The sequence below is a fragment of the Perissodus microlepis genome, unplaced genomic scaffold (genome assembly GCF_051167445.1).
Source record: "Perissodus microlepis isolate ML-2025 ecotype Zambia unplaced genomic scaffold, ASM5116744v1 scaffold_35, whole genome shotgun sequence".
NCBI lineage: Eukaryota > Metazoa > Chordata > Actinopteri > Cichliformes > Cichlidae > Perissodus > Perissodus microlepis.
This window is the reverse complement of record NW_028182057.1, coordinates 85,679-108,427: the sequence shown is the minus strand read 5'-3', so window position 1 is coordinate 108,427 and position 22,749 is coordinate 85,679. Positions and strand designations below refer to the sequence as shown.

General features: G+C 37.6%; 1 protein-coding gene across 1 annotated transcript; it reads left to right on the top strand.

Moving 5' to 3' along the window:
* Positions 1 to 14: 14 nt before the first annotated feature.
* Positions 15 to 6,888, top strand: LOC146360538 (kinesin-like protein KIF1B; the record flags this gene model as incomplete). Its single annotated transcript, XM_084922766.1, has 5 exons — positions 15 to 130; positions 249 to 315; positions 1,095 to 1,179; positions 3,434 to 3,548; positions 3,650 to 6,888. Coding segments are annotated over 4 exons (336 nt in total), but the record flags the coding sequence as incomplete, so codon positions are not given.
* Between the last annotated feature and the right edge of the window lie 15,861 nt (positions 6,889 to 22,749).

The following is a 22,749-nucleotide window of genomic DNA, read 5'->3' as shown; positions in this document are numbered from 1 at the left end:
GTGTGTGTGTGTGTGTGCCAGTTGCAGCCTCCAAGTTGAACACCATCACCAAATCCAACCTGGGTCAGTGTGTCAGCAAGTACGACCTGCTGGTCTGGTTTGAGATCAGCGAGCTGGAGCCCACTGGAGAGTGAGTATCCACCTGGAGTGTTATATTCACGCACAAGCTTTAAAGGAACCATAAAAATTATCTCCACGAAGAATATTATCATTTGGGATGTTGTGTCACCTCCTCCCTCCATGCACAGGTACATCCCAGCCATCGTGGATCACAGTGGAGGCCTGCTCTGCCATGGTACCTACCTGCTGCACCAGGTACAGGATTGGTGCACATGTTTGTTAGAGTGAATTGTTAAATGTTTGTCATTTTTATGTTTACCATTTGTAGATTGTTTTAAGGAATTCTTTCTGTCCTCCCCTCCCCAGATTCTCGAGAATCTGGATGGGGGGCAGTAGTGTTTTTAATCACAGGAACATCCTTGTGAAGCTCTGTTTGATGTTGGTAAACTTCCTCCCCTTTGTATGGCTTCACTGTGTTATCTAGGGTGAACCATCTAGGGTGTGGGGGAGACTACCCTCTTTATGACCAAGGATGTTCCTCCTGCTTTTATGCTATATGACCCTTTGATCAGCAGGAGAACACACACACACACACACACACACACACACACACACACACACACACACACACACACACACACACACACACACACACATTCTTACTTAAATACAGAAGTTCACACATATACATACAATGCCTTGTCTGGGCGTGGCTTTGTTCTGACGTGTTTTGTGTGAACTGTGTCTCAATAAAAAGGGCAGCAAGGGAGGTCGTCGTCGAGGTCATTTTCGTGGTGGACACAGGCCTCCCTTGTGCAAGTGATTGATCGATCGACTGTCTTGTTTTCTTCATGATGAATAAGTCTCTAGAATTAGCGGGGCTTGTGGAAACACAGACCCAACAATGTTGTTTTCTTATTACTCACACAGTGGTAACTGCTTCCTTTGTGCACAGTTGAATCTCTTCTTTTAAAGCGTAATGTTGCTCTAGCTGTGCTCACTGTGATCCTGAACTCCTGTTATGTTTGCTGCAGGGGATCCAGCAGAGGATCACAGTGACCCTCATCCACGAGAAGGGCAGCGAGCTCCATTGGAAAGATATTCGTGAGCTGGTTGTAGGTGAGCAGCCTACCTTTAGGGTTTAGTCGTACTATACCTCTGTGTAGAAAACAACAAACCCAAAGCACAGAAACAATGTTTTATAGTGTTTGTGTGCGTTTGATAGAGGAAGACAGGACAGAACATCATTAAAGGGATTTGACTTTGTGAGATCACACTGAAAACGCACCACTCGGTTCACTCTGAGATATTTTCAGTCTGGAAAGATGAATCTGTCGGGCTTTAGGCTGCTTCTCACTTTAAGCAGTTCATGCTGTAGCTGTAGCTGATGGACCAAAAAATTACATTTCATATTTTAGACATTCAGCTGCTGACTCTGAAGCCAACAGGCTCTTGAGTGTGGATGGTTGTGTTGGTACTGGATGCTGTGATAAAACAGCTGTTCTGATCTGTCTTCATTCATGCCTGTCGATATTAAGCCTCCTAAGCTCCAAACCAGTAAAAGCGATCTTTGGAGGCAACACCCTTTTTAGTACTTTTCTGTATTTGTTTGTGATTGTGTGACACTGAACCATAGTGCTATGTATATCCTCTGTAACACTCAGATGTTTCCAGATCAATGTTTTCCCCCTCAGCTGTTTCTCACTATAAAGTCTTACCTCAGTAACAATGAGGCCAATGAGGCACCAGCAGAGCATATCTGGCTCTCAGTCTGTGGCTGATAGTGCCCCCTGCTGTTAATAACAGGAACAGTGCAACCTTGTATAGAGCTCATAGTGATGGTCTTACGATTGCTGCTGCAAGGCAGTCATTTGTATCCATGTGTGCTGTATATTCTGAGCATATGCAGTTATGTGAGCTCTCAGGTTTTATGTATCAGGACATAATTAAAAAAAAACAAACAGGTCCTTAGTAGGTCTTAATATGAGGTAAATGCAACCTCAGATGAACAACACATAACACATTATACCAGGTCATTATTTATTTAACAAACACTGAGCCGAAATTCAGATGTGGTGTTTAAAAAACTAAGTACATCCAAGACTATTTCCATAATTAGTTAAGAGGGTCAGTATCAGCCAAGTGCTAATCAAAACGCAATAGATCATCAGTAAGTGTAACCACTACTGTCAGTTTGCTGGTGTGGCGTATTCAGGTAAGTGGTAACATAGTGAGGATTAGAGAAGCAGTTGTTGATACCCACGAATGTGGGAAGGCTTTGAAGTCCATCATTTTACAGCAAGAAAGATTATTCGCAAGTTAAAAAATTCAAAGACTGTTTCCAATCTTACCAGGAGTGGACGTCCCAGAAAATTCACCCCACACATCTGAGGCTCTACAGGCCACAGTTAGCATGCTAAACGTTGGAGTTCATGGCAGTGCAATTAGAAAAAGACTCAACAAATATGGCCTGTTTGGAAAGGCTTCCAGGAGAAACCATTTTCCCTCTAAATACAACATGGCAGCATGGGTTAGGTTTGCAAAGTTGAAAACCTAAGCCCTAATGCACAGCTTCAACATTGGTGAAAACCAAACACGGCATATCAGACAAACAGGTCATACCAACGGTTTTGCTCGGGTGATGATTATTTGAGCTTTTTTGCTGCCAAAGAACCTGCAAAGTGTCCAGGTCACTGAGTGAGCCATGAAGTACTCTAGAGTCAAAGAGATCATCGTTGGGTCAGTGACTCCAGAGCGCAGCAGCAAAGCAACAACAGAGTGGTGCTGCAGTGGCTCAAAGTTGAGACTTCAACATGATTGAACGTTAAGAAAGCTGTGAATGAATAAATATCTGCAAACTTTAATGAACCGAAGAAACATTGTAAAGACAAATGGGCCAGAAATCCATCCACACTGCTGTGAAACACTAATAAAAAATGATTACCTCAAGTTTTTGCTGCTAAAGTTGGTTCCATCAGCTGCTGAATCACAGGTATAATGATGATGTGGTGTAATAATCTAGATCCAGATCCTTAAACTGCTTTTTCACGTGTCTGTAAATGAATTTCTTTCTTATCATTGTCCCGATTGGTGTCGGCTGACACTTGACACTCTGTGGCTCCTGATTTGTCTGTTGTCAAGGTCTCACCTCAGTGCAATTCCTCACGTTTTGTCATGATTAAAGGATGAATGTGAACACCGCTTCAGTCACTGCGTTCACTTCTTGATATGTCAGAACTGTGCTCACGTCACTCACTTTTTTTAACAACATGACACACTGCTGTAAACAGAGACCCTGTAATGTTAGCACCAAGTAGGACTTCATAAAAAATAATGCTGTCAAGCTAACTTTTCCTCTTTCTGTCTTTTTCAGCACTTTCTATCGCTTTGAGGCAGTGTGGGACAGCTCCCTGCACAACTCCCTCCTGCTCAACTGCGTAACTCCCTATGGAGAGAAGATCTACATGACCTTATCTGCGTATCTGGAGGTCAGCCGCTGCTCTGCCGTGTTGTACCTGTTTTTTTTACGTGTTTTTAAGTCTCTTGATGTCATCGTGTCTAACACACACCCTTTATCTCCTCTTTACAGCTGGACCATTGCATCCAGCCTGCCATTATCACCAAAGACATCTGCATGGTCTTTTACTCCCGAGACGCCAAGTTGTCCCCACCCCGTTCTCTCAAGAACCTCTTTGGGACTGAATACTCCAAAACTCCTGACTGGTAAATCTGGGCTGCTGCACTGTGGCCATCTCTGTTTCACAATCAAAGATATCTGCCCTGTTACAAAGTTTCCTTCTTTCCTTAGATAGCCTCATCCTAGAGCACCAGTGGGAGCTAGAGAAGATGGAGCAGCTGCAACTCAAAGACCAAAGTGCTATTCTAAAAAGGGTTTTTTAGAGTACAGACTTTACATGACTAACCCTCCCCTCTTCTCCCCACCTCACATTCGTCCCCATCTTTCGTCCAGGTGGATGAAAAGACCCGTCACCTTCTGGCGCTGAGAGAGAAGCTGGGAGAGGCGGCTCCCGTGGGAACAGCTCCCACCACCAAGTCCCTGAGCGCGTCTCTGTCCCCCAGCGTGAGCTGGGGCACTCTGTCCACGTCCACCTCCATCTCCTTGCAGATCTCAAGCACCACCTTTGAAAGCGCCATCAGGCTGAGCGAGAGCAGCGGCTACGATTCCGCTGACATGGAGAGCTGGTGGATCGTGAGAAGGAGCTGGCCACCAAGGTGAGAAAAACGTCGGAGGCAGGATAGACGTAAAACTCTCCCTGCAGATCTAAGCTGGCGAGGCGGCGCGGCGGCCTGACGAAGAACTGATCGGGCGGAGCGGTACGCGGGAAAACCACCGCTTCCATCCTTTCTGAAAAGCCTTTGAAAATACAGAAAATACCAAGTGTTAAAACTTATTCATCATTGTGATTCTTGATGGTTTTCTCTTGTAAGTAGACTTGTGGCTTAAGTCTCTTTTCATGCGACTCAAACCTTTAGGTTCCACAGAACTTTTGCCTCCCCGCTTCCCTCCAGCAACCCCGCTGCCAGCTCAGCTTTCCTCCTCTCTATTCCCTCCCCTCAGCTTTTTGTGTTTTCGTTTCGATGACAATGTTTGGGTCTAATTTTGTTCCGCTTGGTTGTCATTCCCAAACTCCCCTAACTAAGTAGCATGTTGTAGTTGTCTACTTGTGTGTGCACAACTCTTTAGAAACTTTCCGTTTGCCAATCATCTGTACAAAAGAAAATGTCTCTATCGGTTTTATTTGTCTCCTGAAATGAGTTTCATTCTATTTTGGGTTTTTTTTGCTGTTGGTTTTTTATTAAATTAACATGCTCGCGTGACACCTGCAGCAGTCCTCAGGAGAAGACCAGGTTTGCTCAGTTTAGAACAAAAAACAAAAATGAACCAAATCAGCCAGCTTACATTTGAAATCATGACGAAAAAATCTACAGATATCTCCAAGTGACGTGTTAGTTTACGCTCTGCTACCTAAACTATAGCTGCTAATAGATTTATAGGGTATTCTTCTTCTCGCAGTGAATTTGCATCAGGCTGAACCGTCTCTGAAACAAAAACTCAAAGTGGGAATGAACTTTGACAGGAGAGCCTCGCCCGATTTCCTCTGTCATCCACGTCATACTTAGATCCTCCTCAATCTGTGTACATACGCCGCCTCTAAACCCCCGATAGTGCCAGTGTCAGTTAGTGAGTCAGTAAAATACTGACTCACTAACAGGGTTACAAGGAGATGAGGAGGAGGACTAGGAGGATGAAAACGAACTAAGGAGAGAACTTGATTTGTACATGCAGTCTGTTCTGGGATGAGTGTGGTAGTTAACCCTCATTTAACACATCCCTCTCTGCTCCTCTAGCTCGCTCTATCTCACTGAGAATCAGAAAGCCTTGACATTTACTGCTATTAACTTTACACTCTTGTTGTAAAGACGCAAAGAAAACACAGTGAAAAGGTTAGAAGGACGTAAGGAAAAAGAATGAATGAATGGTTTAATAGAAGGAAAGAAGTTAAAGGGACTACATATTCAAAGGTCTTATTTCTGATACTACCCCATGAAAATATTTGCTCTGTGTGCCGTGCTGCAGCTGCTACATTCGGCTTCAGATTCACTTTTTGGCGCCTACGCCTCTCGAGATGTGTTAATGCAGAAAGGTATTGAAAAACTCTGGTCAACCAACCAGCAGTCTGCCTGCTGTGTCGTATGAAATGCGTGGAAGGAGAGGTACCAACTGTCTGTTACATATAGATAGAAAACAAAGCTCTGACGTGACCTCGGGTCAGCCAACCTGACGGTCAGAGAAACAGAAACGTGCTGGATTGTGGATCTCTGAGCTGCACATCAAAGATGCACCTATGCACAGACCAAGTCTCAAAAGTGCAATGTACCTCATATACATGTTGATGCGAAGCGCTGCCAGAGCAAACGTTTCCACTTCATTTGCAGAGGTGTTTTTATTTTGGATTGTGTATTTATTGTTTGCAATGTTTAAATATTAGTTTGCAGCTCTTTGCACATATTAATAAAAGGTTCAACTAACTGATCATTTAAAGTCTGTGCGGTTTAGTTGTTCCACTCATATTAAACCAAATGATGGTGTGGCGGCCTGTTCTAGTGTGAACTAAGAGAGGGTTTGAATGTAAGAGAGGGGGGGAAGGAAAAGGAGACCTAACATGTAACCCCTGCACCTCGACTGAGGAGGTGAGTTACATTAGTGCTTCCTCTTTATTAGAAAGCGGGTTGAGTGAATCAGAAGTCTGTTATTTTTTTGGAGGAGATCTACTCATTAGTCATGCGAGGCATCCATCTGAACTCAATCAAAATAAAGGTGTATTTGAACTCATTTTAATTTTTTCTAATATCAGAGATATAGGACTATACAAAGTAGCTGGTGACATCTAAAACGACAGCAGACTTATTGTGTCTTTCTTCACCTCATCACTTTTTTCTGTGTGTGTTTTTCTGTTGATGCCTTTCAAACAAAACTAGCCATGATATTTTCCCCCTTCCCCCTCTGACAATTAATATCAGTTAACCCCGCCCCCTTTCAGATTTGTTCACCAAAAGAAAAGAAAAAAAAAAACGTCATTAACGCTGTTTATTATTTGTCAGACCGGTTTCATTTTCATACTTTGTAAATATCTATGTTGTATGGAGCTTGAACTAAAATGTAAATATGTTTACTGTATTTGTAATAATTATAATCCATTCGCTGTACAGCATAGATGTGTCATGCAGATATCCTAATTCTGTGTATGGTAATCTTGCACCATTGAACTGTTAGTGAATGAGGCAACAATAAAAGTGTGAAACGTGCATTAGCAGATCAAGTGCTGCCTGCTTATTTCCTGCTTTATGTGAGCTTCTGCTGTAGTTTATTATGTGCTTTTAGCCCCAAGAAACCACCCTTTTACTGTAGCGCACAATAAGATCTTCTGATGTTTGGTGTCATCTTCCTGTGATCTCCTGTGAACAGGTGGATTAATTCATTTCAAGTTTATGTATGTATATGTATGTATGTGTATTAAGGACCGACACAGACAAAGAATGAATCAGACAATGAAGCAACGTCCTTTTTAAATGTTTATTTATAAACAGGATAAAACCATTCAAGTATTGAGTCATGAATAAAACATCAACCTCTGATCTGCTAATTGGGAAACAGAGGATGTCAGTGTATTTTTCAGTGCTAGTCCAAATTGAGTGAGATGACTTTACATTTGAATAGATTGGATTACAAGTTATATTTGGTTTTAATTGAATGAGTTCAGTTTGATTTAAATCAAGCCAATTCACAGCATATAAACTTGAAATATATGGTAAGATAAAGGTTGTGCAATAATACAGAGAAAGCCCCAACAATCAAATGACCCCCTATGAGCAAGAACTTGGCAACAGTGGGAAGGAAAAACTCCATTTTCGGCAGAACCAGAATCAGGGAGGGGCCATCTGCCTCCACCGGTTGGGGTAAGAAAATGAAACTAAACTATAGGAAGACAAAGAGGAAAGATGTTCATGATATATATGAAACTTTCCGCTAGCCCTGACTAAAATATTGTTTTTGACAGGAAAGTATTGTTTCATTCATGTTTATTCCACGAGGTGGACAGCAGGAATAAAACAAACCAGATACTAAGAAATAAAGTATACAATGAAATTTTCTCGATATGCTAAAATTCCCACTGAGACTGGATAAGATTATTCTAAAACTGGTCAAAATACAATTCTCTTCATGCACAGAAATCCCACCCAGTCCCACAACCCAGGACGAATATTCCTTGTGTGTTCTTGAGCTGGACAGAAATTCCTCTTGCTGAGCGGGGTCCACGCCAGCCTTGTGTCAGGCAGACGAGGAGCCTCCTGTCCCAGTCTCGTCCGTCCACTGGGTCCATCACATCCCAGCCCAGTTCGAATTCTGCATTGGAGTCCGTCGCTCGATACCACCGCGGCTCCCCTCACGTCATCACCTGTAAGTAAAAACAAATAGGAGCCAGAACCATCATCCCGGAAGCTGCCCTGGCTTATAGCCATGGCGACCCTCTCCCAACACGGCTGCACCCACTGAAAAACAGTGAGACACTACTCACAAATGCAGGCAGTGGTATACATCTGCCCTGATGTCACTCACACACATTGTCTCCTACTGTCGCCGTTCCTGCTGTCGGGACTGGGTCACCACATCACGCTGACCGGTCTCCAGACGAGGCGTCGCACCCCCCATGATCACGCAGCGGCTCCCTCTTTTCCACCTGGCCTTCATGCGTTCCTCTTCCAATCTAGGGCCTCTCTCCTTCCAGTGCTCAGCTTGCTTCCTTTTAATATGACCTTTAAACAGCTGAAAGGACACCTCTGGACACACCCATGCCTCAACATGTGATCACTATCAGCTAATTTGTCCCATTGCCAGCCAATCCACAGTGGATTAAAACAATGTAAAATAACACACTGAAACAATGTGATACAAACAGAATAAAATCATGCAAATAAAAACTACACTCACAAATAAACACTAAAATCAGAAAAAAAAAACAATATAAACGATGAATAAAAATTTCTACTGTGTGAAACAGTTTCAGTCTTTGAATATTTTTCATTTCTTACAATCAGAATTCTCCAATAGACTTTTAGAAGAAAATTATTTTCTTTCATGCATCACCAACTGAACCTTTTATGTTAACGTCTCAAGCTCAAGCCTAACCTCATTGAATTTTGCTTAGCAAAGTACTTTTCAACTCTAATAATTAGTAAGATTATATTTCTTATCATCTGTTGGTCGTCTGACCTGATAAACTTCAATGAACATTATAACACAGGACTGATTGTCTCTATAAATGGGCTCCTGCACGCTTGCAGACATTTTTCCATAACAATTATGGATGATGAAGGATTTGATTAAAGCTGTGAAACATTACTGATAACCTTCATGTGATGTTACATTAAAGCCAATTTTCTATTAAAAGCAGGGACTTTTCTAACTGACCTCTGACCTTTGAGCAGTAGTGTGTACTGTATGCTTGTATGTAACTGTGTCTGACCTGGATTTTATCACCAGTTTCAAATAAGAATCTACTTTAAAGTCTGTCTTTCAATACAAAATAAGTTCAACTTTATCAAGGCTGATGGTAAACTGTCCCTAACAAGTCCACTTTATTGCGAGCTCATTGACTTTCTCCTATCAGAGCTGTTTAACAAGTCCACTTTATACATGCTTATTAATCTATCACGCTTATCAGTGGCTCATGGTTGCTTAAAGCCTATGTCTGAACTTGAGCACAGAGGCAGAGCATCATTCATCTTGGCAACAGCTCCAGGATGACAAACTCCACTTTCTCTGCATCAAGACAGCTCATAACTTTTTAACAGTCTCTCCTGATAGTCTCATATCATCTGCTCTAATCAATAACCATACACTATCATTACAATGTAGACTACAGCTCAAAAGTCTGAGGTGAATTAGAAATGTCTTGTTTTCTGAATAGACTCAAATTTGGTTTCAGATTGAATCACAGCAATTTATCAAAATAATCATATAAATGCTTAATATTAACACTGACCACAAATCATCAGTGATTTTTAATAGAATATCTACAGAGGTGTTCAGAGACCCATTTTCAGCAATAATCCCTCCTGTGTTCAGTCCCATATGGAAAAGATATATATAAATCTTATAAAGTTTGTATCTGTCTTGTGCGAAACTTGTATGAAAAGCAGATAAGAGTGAAAACAGATATAAGATCCCTTGAAAAATTATATAATGAAACTTGTATGTTTTGGATACTTACTAAAACAATGTATGAAAGTAATGAGAAAGTGGCCACTTTCATGAGTAATCACATATAAGTTTTTACTATTTCTTTTCCATATGGGGTGGTACATTGTCTTATCTAATGCAAGCTTAACACATTAAAGCCTAACTTATCACTCAAAACAGCTTTTTAAAGATTTTTGCACAAACTGAAACTATTGTGGTGATTAAAGAAACAATAAATGTGTCTGGATCATCCCAGTGTTTGTTTTTAATCTCATGAAACCAAGTTTACATTTTCCTCTAAAGGGGCTGCAACACCCGGCTGCACAAAACCTTCACTTTTTTTAACAGTTTCAGTCTTTGAATATTTTTCATTTCTTACAATCAGAATTCTCCAATAGACTTTTAGAAGAAAATTATTTTCTTTCATGCATCACCAACTGAACCTTTTATGTTAACGTCTCAAGCTCAAGCCTAACCTCATTGAATTTTGCTTAGCAAAGTACTTTTCAACTCTAATAATTAGTAAGATTATATTTCTTATCATCTGTTGGTCGTCTGACCTGATAAACTTCAATGAACATTATAAGACAGGACTGATTGTCTCTATAAATGGGCTCCTGCACGCTTGCAGACATTTTTCCATCACAATTATGGATGATGAATGATTTGATTAAAGCTGTGAAACATTACTGATAAACTTCATGTGATGTTACATTAAAGCCAATTTTCTATTAAAATCAGGGACTTTTCCTAACTGACCTCTGACCTTTGAGCAGTAGTGTGTACTGTATGCTTGTATGTAACTGTATCTGACCTGGATTTTATCACCAGTTTCAAATAAGAATCTTCTTTAAAGTCTGTCTTTCAATACAAATGAAGTTAAACTTTATCAAGGCTGATGGTAAACTGTCCCTAACAAGTCCACTTTATTGCGTGCTCAGTGACTTTCTCCTATCAGAGCTGTTTAACAAGTCCACTTTATACATGCTTATTAATCTATCACGCTTATCAGTGGCTCATGGTTGCTTAAAGCCTATGTCTGAACTTGAGCACAGAGGCAGAGCATCATTCAATCTTGGCAACAGCTCCAGGATGACAAACTCCACTTTCTCTGCATCAAGACAGCTCATAACTTTTTAACAGTCTCTCCTGATAGTCTCATATCATCTGCTCTAATCAATAACCATACACTATCATTACAATGTAGACTACAGCTCAAAAGTCTGAGGTGAATTAGAAATGTCTTGTTTTCTGAATAGACTCAAATTTGGTTTCAGATTGAATCACAGCAATTTATCAAAAGAATCATATAAATGCTTAATATTAACACTGATCACAAATCATGAATGATTTTTAATAGAATATCTACAGAGGTGTTCAGAGACCCATTTTCAGCAATAATCCCTCCTGTGTTCAGTGGTACATTGTCTTATCTAATGCAAGCTTAACACATTAAAGCCTAACTTATAACTCAAAACAGCTTTTTAAAGATTTTTGCACAAACTCAAACTATTGTGGTGATTAAAGAAAGAATAAATGTGTCTGAATCATCCCAGTGTTTGTTTTTAACCTCATGAAACCAAGTTTCCATTTTCCTCTAAAGGGGCTGCAACACCCAGCTGCACAAAACCTTCATTTTTTTTAAAAAAGTTTCACTCTTTGAATATTTTTCATTTCTTACAATCAGAATTCTCCAATAGATTTTTAGAAGAAAATTATTTTCTTTCATGCATCACCAGCTGAACCTTTTATGTTAACGTCTCAATCTCCAGCCTAACCTCATTGAATTTTGCTTAGCAAAGTACTTTTCAACTCCAATAATTAGTAAGATTATATTTCTTATCATCTGTTGGTCGTCTGACCTGATAAACTTCAATGAACATTATAACACAGGAATGATTGTCTCTAAAAATGGGCTCCTGCACGCTTGCAGACATTTTTCCATCACAACTTATGGATGATGAAGGATTTGATTAAAGCTGTGAAACATTACTGATAAACTTCATGTGATGTTACATTAAAGCCAATTTTCTATTAAAATCAGGGACTTTTCCTAACTGACCTCTGACCTTTGAGCAGTAGTGTGTACTGTATGCTTGTATGTAACTGTATCTGACCTGGATTTTATCACCAGTTTCAAATAAGAATCTTCTTTAAAGTCTGTCTTTCAATACAAATGAAGTTAAACTTTATCAAGGCTGATGGTAAACTGTCCCTAACAAGTCCACTTTATTGCGTGCTCAGTGACTTTCTCCTATCAGAGCTGTTTAACAAGTCCACTTTATACATGCTTATTAATCTATCACGCTTATCAGTGGCTCATGGTTGCTTAAAGCCTATGTCTGAACTTGAGCACAGAGGCAGAGCATCATTCAATCTTGGCAACAGCTCCAGGATGACAAACTCCACTTTCTCTGCATCAAGACAGCTCATAACTTTTTAACAGTCTCTCCTGATAGTCTCATATCATCTGCTCTAATCAATAACCATACACTATCATTACAATGTAGACTACAGCTCAAAAGTCTGAGGTGAATTAGAAATGTCTTGTTTTCTGAATAGACTCAAATTTGGTTTCAGATTGAATCACAGCAATTTATCAAAAGAATCATATAAATGCTTAATATTAACACTGATCACAAATCATGAATGATTTTTAATAGAATATCTACAGAGGTGTTCAGAGACCCATTTTCAGCAATAATCCCTCCTGTGTTCAGTGGTACATTGTCTTATCTAATGCAAGCTTAACACATTAAAGCCTAACTTATAACTCAAAACCGCTTTTTAAAGATTTTTGCACAAACTCAAACTATTGTGGTGATTAAAGAAAGAATAAATGTGTCTGAATCATCCCAGTGTTTGTTTTTAACCTCATGAAACCAAGTTTCCATTTTCCTCTAAAGGGGCTGCAACACCCAGCTGCACAAAACCTTCACTTTTTTTTTAAAAAGTTTCACACTTTGAATATTTTTCATTTCTTACAATCAGAATTCTCCAATAGATTTTTAGAAGAAAATTATTTTCTTTCATGCATCACCAACTGAACCTTTTATGTTAACGTCTCAATCTCCAGCCTAACCTCATTGAATTTTGCTTAGCAAAGTACTTTTCAACTCTAATAATTAGTAAGATTATATTTCTTATCATCTGTTGGTCGTCTGACCTGATAAACTTCAATGAACATGATAACACAGGAATGATTGTCTCTAAAAATGGGCTCCTGCACGCTTGCAGACATTTTTCCATCACAACTTATGGATGATGAATGATTTGATTAAAGCTGTGAAACATTACTGATAAACTTCATGTGATGTTACATTAAAGCCAATTTTCTATTAAAATCAGGGACTTTTCCTAACTGACCTCTGACCTTTGAGCAGTAGTGTGTACTGTATGCTTGTATGTAACTGTATCTGACCTGGATTTTATCACCAGTTTCAAATAAGAATCTTCTTTAAAGTCTGTCTTTCAATACAAATGAAGTTAAACTTTATCAAGGCTGATGGTAAACTGTCCCTAACAAGTCCACTTTATTGCGTGCTCATTGACTTTCTCCTATCAGAACTGTTTAACAAGTCCACTTTATACATGCTTATTAATCTATCACGCTTATCAGTGGCTCATGGTTGCTTAAAGCCTATGTCTGAACTTGAGCACAGAGGCAGAGCATCATTCAATCTTGGCAACAGCTCCAGGATGACAAACTCCACTTTCTCTGCATCAAGACAGCTCATAACTTTTTAACAGTCTCTCCTGATAGTCTCATATCATCTGCTCTAATCAATAACCATACACTATCATTACAATGTAGACTACAGCTCAAAAGTCTGAGGTGAATTAGAAATGTCTTGTTTTCTGAATAGACTCAAATTTGGTTTCAGATCGAATCACAGCAATTTATCAAAAGAATCATATAAATGCTTAATATTAACACTGATCACAAATCATGAATGATTTTTAATAGAATATCTACAGAGGTGTTCAGAGACCCATTTTCAGCAATAATCCCTCCTGTGTTCAGTGGTACATTGTCTTATCTAATGCAAGCTTAACACATTAAAGCCTAACTTATAACTCAAAACAGCTTTTTAAAGATTTTTGCACAAACTCAAACTATTGTGGTGATTAAAGAAAGAATAAATGTGTCTGAATCATCCCAGTGTTTGTTTTTAACCTCATGAAACCAAGTTTCCATTTTCCTCTAAAGGGGCTGCAACACCCAGCTGCACAAAACCTTCATTTTTTTTTAAAAAGTTTCACTCTTTGAATATTTTTCATTTCTTACAATCAGAATTCTCCAATAGACTTTTAGAAGAAAATTATTTTCTTTCATGCATCACCAATTGAACCTTTTATGTTAACGTCTCAATCTCCAGCCTAACCTCATTGAATTTTGCTTAGCAAAGTACTTTTCAACTCTAATAATTAGTAAGATTATATTTCTTATCATCTGTTGGTCGTCTGACCTGATAAACTTCAATGAACATGATAACACAGGAATGATTGTCTCTAAAAATGGGCTCCTGCACGCTTGCAGACATTTTTCCATCACAACTTATGGATGATGAATGATTTGATTAAAGCTGTGAAACATTACTGATAAACTTCATGTGATGTTACATTAAAGCCAATTTTCTATTAAAATCAGGGACTTTTCCTAACTGACCTCTGACCTTTGAGCAGTAGTGTGTACTGTATGCTTGTATGTAACTGTATCTGACCTGGATTTTATCACCAGTTTCAAATAAGAATCTTCTTTAAAGTCTGTCTTTCAATACAAATGAAGTTAAACTTTATCAAGGCTGATGGTAAACTGTCCCTAACAAGTCCACTTTATTGCGTGCTCATTGACTTTCTCCTATCAGAGCTGTTTAACAAGTCCACTTTATACATGCTTATTAATCTATCACGCTTATCAGTGGCTCATGGTTGCTTAAAGCCTATGTCTGAACTTGAGCACAGAGGCAGAGCATCATTCAATCTTGGCAACAGCTCCAGGATGACAAACTCCACTTTCTCTGCATCAAGACAGCTCATAACTTTTTAACAGTCTCTCCTGATAGTCTCATATCATCTGCTCTAATCAATAACCATACACTATCATTACAATGTAGACTACAGCTCAAAAGTCTGAGGTGAATTAGAAATGTCTTGTTTTCTGAATAGACTCAAATTTGGTTTCAGATTGAATCACAGCAATTTATCAAAAGAATCATATAAATGCTTAATATTAACACTGATCACAAATCATGAATGATTTTTAATAGAATATCTACAGAGGTGTTCAGAGACCCATTTTCAGCAATAATCCCTCCTGTGTTCAGTGGTACATTGTCTTATCTAATGCAAGCTTAACACATTAAAGCCTAACTTATAACTCAAAACAGCTTTTTAAAGATTTTTGCACAAACTCAAACTATTGTGGTGATTAAAGAAAGAATAAATGTGTCTGAATCATCCCAGTGTTTGTTTTTAACCTCATGAAACCAAGTTTCCACTTTCCTCTAAAGGGGCTGCAACACCCAGCTGCACAAAACCTTCATTTTTTTTTAAAAAGTTTCACTCTTTGAATATTTTTCATTTCTTACAATCAGAATTCTCCAATAGATTTTTAGAAGAAAATTATTTTCTTTCATGCATCACCAGCTGAACCTTTTATGTTAACGTCTCAATCTCCAGCCTAACCTCATTGAATTTTGCTTAGCAAAGTACTTTTCAAATACAATAATTAGTAAGATTATATTTCTTATCATCTGTTGGTCGTCTGACCTGATAAACTTCAATGAACATTATAACACAGGAATGATTGTCTCTAAAAATGGGCTCCTGCACGCTTGCAGACATTTTTCCATCACAACTTATGGATGATGAAGGATTTGATTAAAGCTGTGAAACATTACTGATAAACTTCATGTGATGTTACATTAAAGCCAATTTTCTATTAAAATCAGGGACTTTTCCTAACTGACCTCTGATCTTTGAGCAGTAGTGTGTACTGTATGCTTGTATGTAACTGTATCTGACCTGGATTTTATCACCAGTTTCAAATAAGAATCTTCTTTAAAGTCTGTCTTTCAATACAAATGAAGTTAAACTTTATCAAGGCTGATGGTAAACTGTCCCTAACAAGTCCACTTTATTGCGTGCTCAGTGACTTTCTCCTATCAGAGCTGTTTAACAAGTCCACTTTATACATGCTTATTAATCTATCACGCTTATCAGTGGCTCATGGTTGCTTAAAGCCTATGTCTGAACTTGAGCACAGAGGCAGAGCATCATTCAATCTTGGCAACAGCTCCAGGATGACAAACTCCACTTTCTCTGCATCAAGACAGCTCATAACTTTTTAACAGTCTCTCCTGATAGTCTCATATCATCTGCTCTAATCAATAACCATACACTATCATTACAATGTAGACTACAGCTCAAAAGTCTGAGGTGAATTAGAAATGTCTTGTTTTCTGAATAGACTCAAATTTGGTTTCAGATTGAATCACAGCAATTTATCAAAAGAATCATATAAATGCTTAATATTAACACTGATCACAAATCATGAATGATTTTTAATAGAATATCTACAGAGGTGTTCAGAGACCCATTTTCAGCAATAATCCCTCCTGTGTTCAGTGGTACATTGTCTTATCTAATGCAAGCTTAACACATTAAAGCCTAACTTATAACTCAAAACAGCTTTTTAAAGATTTTTGCACAAACTCAAACTATTGTGGTGATTAAAGAAAGAATAAATGTGTCTGAATCATCCCAGTGTTTGTTTTTAACCTCATGAAACCAAGTTTCCATTTTCCTCTAAAGGGGCTGCAACACCCAGCTGCACAAAACCTTCATTTTTTTTAAAAAAGTTTCACTCTTTGAATATTTTTCATTTCTTACAATCAGAATTCTCCAATAGATTTTTAGAAGAAAATTATTTTCTTTCATGCATCACCAACTGAACCTTTTATGTTAACGTCTCAATCTCCAGCCTAACCTCATTGAATTTTGCTTAGAAAAGTACTTTTCAACTCTAATAATTAGTAAGATTATATTTCTTATCATCTGCTGGTCGTCTGACCTGATAAACTTCAATGAACATGATAACACAGGAATGATTGTCTCTAAAAATGGGCTCCTGCACGCTTGCAGACATTTTTCCATCACAACTTATGGATGATGAATGATTTGATTAAAGCTGTGAAACATTACTGATAAACTTCATGTGATGTTACATTAAAGCCAATTTTCTATTAAAATCAGGGACTTTTCCTAACTGACCTCTGACCTTTGAGCAGTAGTGTGTACTGTATGCTTGTATGTAACTGTATCTGACCTGGATTTTATCACCAGTTTCAAATAAGAATCTTCTTTAAAGTCTGTCTTTCAATACAAATGAAGTTAAACTTTATCAAGGCTGATGGTAAACTGTCCCTAACAAGTCCACTTTATTGCGTGCTCAGTGACTTTCTCCTATCAGAACTGTTTAACAAGTCCACTTTATACATGCTTATTAATCTATCACGCTTATCAGTGGCTCATGGTTGCTTAAAGCCTATGTCTGAACTTGAGCACAGAGGCAGAGCATCATTCAATCTTGGCAACAGCTCCAGGATGACAAACTCCACTTTCTCTGCATCAAGACAGCTCATAACTTTTTAACAGTCTCTCCTGATAGTCTCATATCATCTGCTCTAATCAATAACCATACACTATCATTACAATGTAGACTACAGCTCAAAAGTCTGAGGTGAATTAGAAATGTCTTGTTTTCTGAATAGACTCAAATTTGGTTTCAGATTGAATCACAGCAATTTATCAAAAGAATCATATAAATGCTTAATATTAACACTGATCACAAATCATGAATGATTTTTAATAGAATATCTACAGAGGTGTTCAGAGACCCATTTTCAGCAATAATCCCTCCTGTGTTCAGTGGTACATTGTCTTATCTAATGCAAGCTTAACACATTAAAGCCTAACTTATAACTCAAAACAGCTTTTTAAAGATTTTTGCACAAACTCAAACTATTGTGGTGATTAAAGAAAGAATAAATGTGTCTGGATCATCCCAGTGTTTGTTTTTAACCTCATGAAACCAAGTTTCCATTTTCCTCTAAAGGGGCTGCAACACCCAGCTGCACAAAACCTTCATTTTTTTTAAAAAAGTTTCACTCTTTGAATATTTTTCATTTCTTACAATCAGAATTCTCCAATAGATTTTTAGAAGAAAATTATTTTCTTTCATGCATCACCAACTGAACCTTTTATGTTAACGTCTCAATCTCCAGCCTAACCTCATTGAATTTTGCTTAGCAAAGTACTTTTCAACTCTAATAATTAGTAAGATTATATTTCTTATCATCTGTTGGTCGTCTGACCTGATAAACTTCAATGAACATGATAACACAGGAATGATTGTCTCTAAAAATGGGCTCCTGCACGCTTGCAGACATTTTTCCATCACAACTTATGGATGATGAATGATTTGATTAAAGCTGTGAAACATTACTGATAAACTTCATGTGATGTTACATTAAAGCCAATTTTCTATTAAAATCAGGGACTTTTCCTAACTGACCTCTGACCTTTGAGCAGTAGTGTGTACTGTATGCTTGTATGTAACTGTATCTGACCTGGATTTTATCACCAGTTTCAAATAAGAATCTTCTTTAAAGTCTGTCTTTCAATACAAATGAAGTTAAACTTTATCAAGGCTGATGGTAAACTGTCCCTAACAAGTCCACTTTATTGCGTGCTCAGTGACTTTCTCCTATCAGAGCTGTTTAACAAGTCCACTTTATACATGCTTATTAATCTATCACGCTTATCAGTGGCTCATGGTTGCTTAAAGCCTATGTCTGAACTTGAGCACAGAGGCAGAGCATCATTCAATCTTGGCAACAGCTCCAGGATGACAAACTCCACTTTCTCTGCATCAAGACAGCTCATAACTTTTTAACAGTCTCTCCTGATAGTCTCATATCATCTGCTCTAATCAATAACCATACACTATCATTACAATGTAGACTACAGCTCAAAAGTCTGAGGTGAATTAGAAATGTCTTGTTTTCTGAATAGACTCAAATTTGGTTTCAGATTGAATCACAGCAATTTATCAAAAGAATCATATAAATGCTTAATATTAACACTGATCACAAATCATGAATGATTTTTAATAGAATATCTACAGAGGTGTTCAGAGACCCATTTTCAGCAATAATCCCTCCTGTGTTCAGTGGTACATTGTCTTATCTAATGCAAGCTTAACACATTAAAGCCTAACTTATAACTCAAAACAGCTTTTTAAAGATTTTTGCACAAACTCAAACTATTGTGGTGATTAAAGAAAGAATAAATGTGTCTGAATCATCCCAGTGTTTGTTTTTAACCTCATGAAACCAAGTTTCCATTTTCCTCTAAAGGGGCTGCAACACCCAGCTGCACAAAACCTTCATTTTTTTTAAAAAAGTTTCACTCTTTGAATATTTTTCATTTCTTACAATCAGAATTCTCCAATAGATTTTTAGAAGAAAATTATTTTCTTTCATGCATCACCAACTGAACCTTTTATGTTAACGTCTCAATCTCCAGCCTAACCTCATTGAATTTTGCTTAGAAAAGTACTTTTCAACTCTAATAATTAGTAAGATTATATTTCTTATCATCTGTTGGTCGTCTGACCTGATAAACTTCAATGAACATGATAACACAGGAATGATTGTCTCTAAAAATGGGCTCCTGCACGCTTGCAGACATTTTTCCATCACAACTTATGGATGATGAAGGATTTGATTAAAGCTGTGAAACATTACTGATAAACTTCATGTGATGTTACATTAAAGCCAATTTTCTATTAAAATCAGGGACTTTTCCTAACTGACCTCTGACCTTTGAGCAGTAGTGTGTACTGTATGCTTGTATGTAACTGTATCTGACCTGGATTTTATCACCAGTTTCAAATAAGAATCTTCTTTAAAGTCTGTCTTTCAATACAAATGAAGTTAAACTTTATCAAGGCTGATGGTAAACTGTCCCTAACAAGTCCACTTTATTGCGTGCTCAGTGACTTTCTCCTATCAGAGCTGTTTAACAAGTCCACTTTATACATGCTTATTAATCTATCACGCTTATCAGTGGCTCATGGTTGCTTAAAGCCTATGTCTGAACTTGAGCACAGAGGCAGAGCATCATTCAATCTTGGCAACAGCTCCAGGATGACAAACTCCACTTTCTCTGCATCAAGACAGCTCATAACTTTTTAACAGTCTCTCCTGATAGTCTCATATCATCTGCTCTAATCAATAACCATACACTATCATTACAATGTAGACTACAGCTCAAAAGTCTGAGGTGAATTAGAAATGTCTTGTTTTCTGAATAGACTCAAATTTGGTTTCAGATTGAATCACAGCAATTTATCAAAAGAATCATATAAATGCTTAATATTAACACTGATCACAAATCATGAATGATTTTTAATAGAATATCTACAGAGGTGTTCAGAGACCCATTTTCAGCAATAATCCCTCCTGTGTTCAGTGGTACATTGTCTTATCTAATGCAAGCTTAACACATTAAAGCCTAACTTATAACTCAAAACAGCTTTTTAAAGATTTTTGCACAAACTCAAACTATTGTGGTGATTAAAGAAAGAATAAATGTGTCTGAATCATCCCAGTGTTTGTTTTTAACCTCATGAAACCAAGTTTCCATTTTCCTCTAAAGGGGCTGCAACACCCAGCTGCACAAAACCTTCATTTTTTTTTAGAAAGTTTCACTCTTTGAATATTTTTCATTTCTTACAATCAGAATTCTCCAATAGATTTTTAGATGAAAATTATTTTCTTTCATGCATCACCAATTGAACCTTTTATGTTAACGTCTCAATCTCCAGCCTAACCTCATTGAATTTTGCTTAGCAAAGTACTTTTCAACTCTAATAATTAGTAAGATTATATTTCTTATCATCTGTTGGTCGTCTGACCTGATAAACTTCAATGAACATGATAACACAGGAATGATTGTCTCTAAAAATGGGCTCCTGCACGCTTGCAGACATTTTTCCATCACAACTTATGGATGATGAATGATTTGATTAAAGCTGTGAAACATTACTGATAAACTTCATGTGATGTTACATTAAAGCCAATTTTCTATTAAAATCAGGGACTTTTCCTAACTGACCTCTGACCTTTGAGCAGTAGTGTGTACTGTATGCTTGTATGTAACTGTATCTGACCTGGATTTTATCATCAGTTTCAAATAAGAATCTTCTTTAAAGTCTGTCTTTCAATACAAATGAAGTTAAACTTTATCAAGGCTGATGGTAAACTGTCCCTAACAAGTCCACTTTATTGCGTGCTCAGTGACTTTCTCCTATCAGAGCTGTTTAACAAGTCCACTTTATACATGCTTATTAATCTATCACGCTTATCAGTGGCTCATGGTTGCTTAAAGCCTATGTCTGAACTTGAGCACAGAGGCAGAGCATCATTCAATCTTGGCAACAGCTCCAGGATGACAAACTCCACTTTCTCTGCATCAAGACAGCTCATAACTTTTTAACAGTCTCTCCTGATAGTCTCATATCATCTGCTCTAATCAATAACCATACACTATCATTACAATGTAGACTACAGCTCAAAAGTCTGAGGTGAATTAGAAATGTCTTGTTTTCTGAATAGACTCAAATTTGGTTTCAGATTGAATCACAGCAATTTATCAAAAGAATCATATAAATGCTTAATATTAACACTGATCACAAATCATGAATGATTTTTAATAGAATATCTACAGAGGTGTTCAGAGACCCATTTTCAGCAATAATCCCTCCTGTGTTCAGTGGTACATTGTCTTATCTAATGCAAGCTTAACACATTAAAGCCTAACTTATAACTCAAAACAGCTTTTTAAAGATTTTTGCACAAACTCAAACTATTGTGGTGATTAAAGAAAGAATAAATGTGTCTGGATCATCCCAGTGTTTGTTTTTAACCTCATGAAACCAAGTTTCCATTTTCCTCTAAAGGGGCTGCAACACCCAGCTGCACAAAACCTTCATTTTTTTTAAAAAGTTTCACTCTTTGAATATTTTTCATTTCTTACAATCAGAATTCTCCAATAGATTTTTAGAAGAAAATTATTTTCTTTCATGCATCACCAACTGAACCTTTTATGTTAACGTCTCAATCTCCAGCCTAACCTCATTGAAATTTGCTTAGCAAAGTACTTTTCAACTCTAATAATTAGTAAGATTATATTTCTTATCATCTGTTGGTCGTCTGACCTGATAAACTTCAATGAACATGATAACACAGGAATGATTGTCTCTAAAAATGGGCTCCTGCACGCTTGCAGACATTTTTCCATCACAACTTATGGATGTTGAATGATTTGATTAAAGCTGTGAAACATTACTGATAAACTTCATGTGATGTTACATTAAAGCCAATTTTCTATTAAAATCAGGGACTTTTCCTAACTGACCTCTGACCTTTGAGCAGTAGTGTGTACTGTATGCTTGTATGTAACTGTATCTGACCTGGATTTTATCACCAGTTTCAAATAAGAATCTTCTTTAAAGTCTGTCTTTCAATACAAATGAAGATAAACTTTATCAAGGCTGATGGTTAACTGTCCCTAACAAGTCCACTTTATTGCGTGCTCATTGACTTTCTCCTATCAGAGCTGTTTAACAAGCCCACTTTATACATGCTTATTAATCTATCACGCTTATCAGTGGCTCATGGTTGCTTAAAGCCTATGTCTGAACTTGAGCACAGAGGCAGAGCATCATTCAATCTTGGCAACAGCTCCAGGATGACAAACTCCACTTTCTCTGCATCAAGACAGCTCATAACTTTTTAACAGTCTCTCCTGATAGTCTCATATCATCTGCTCTAATCAATAACCATACACTATCATTA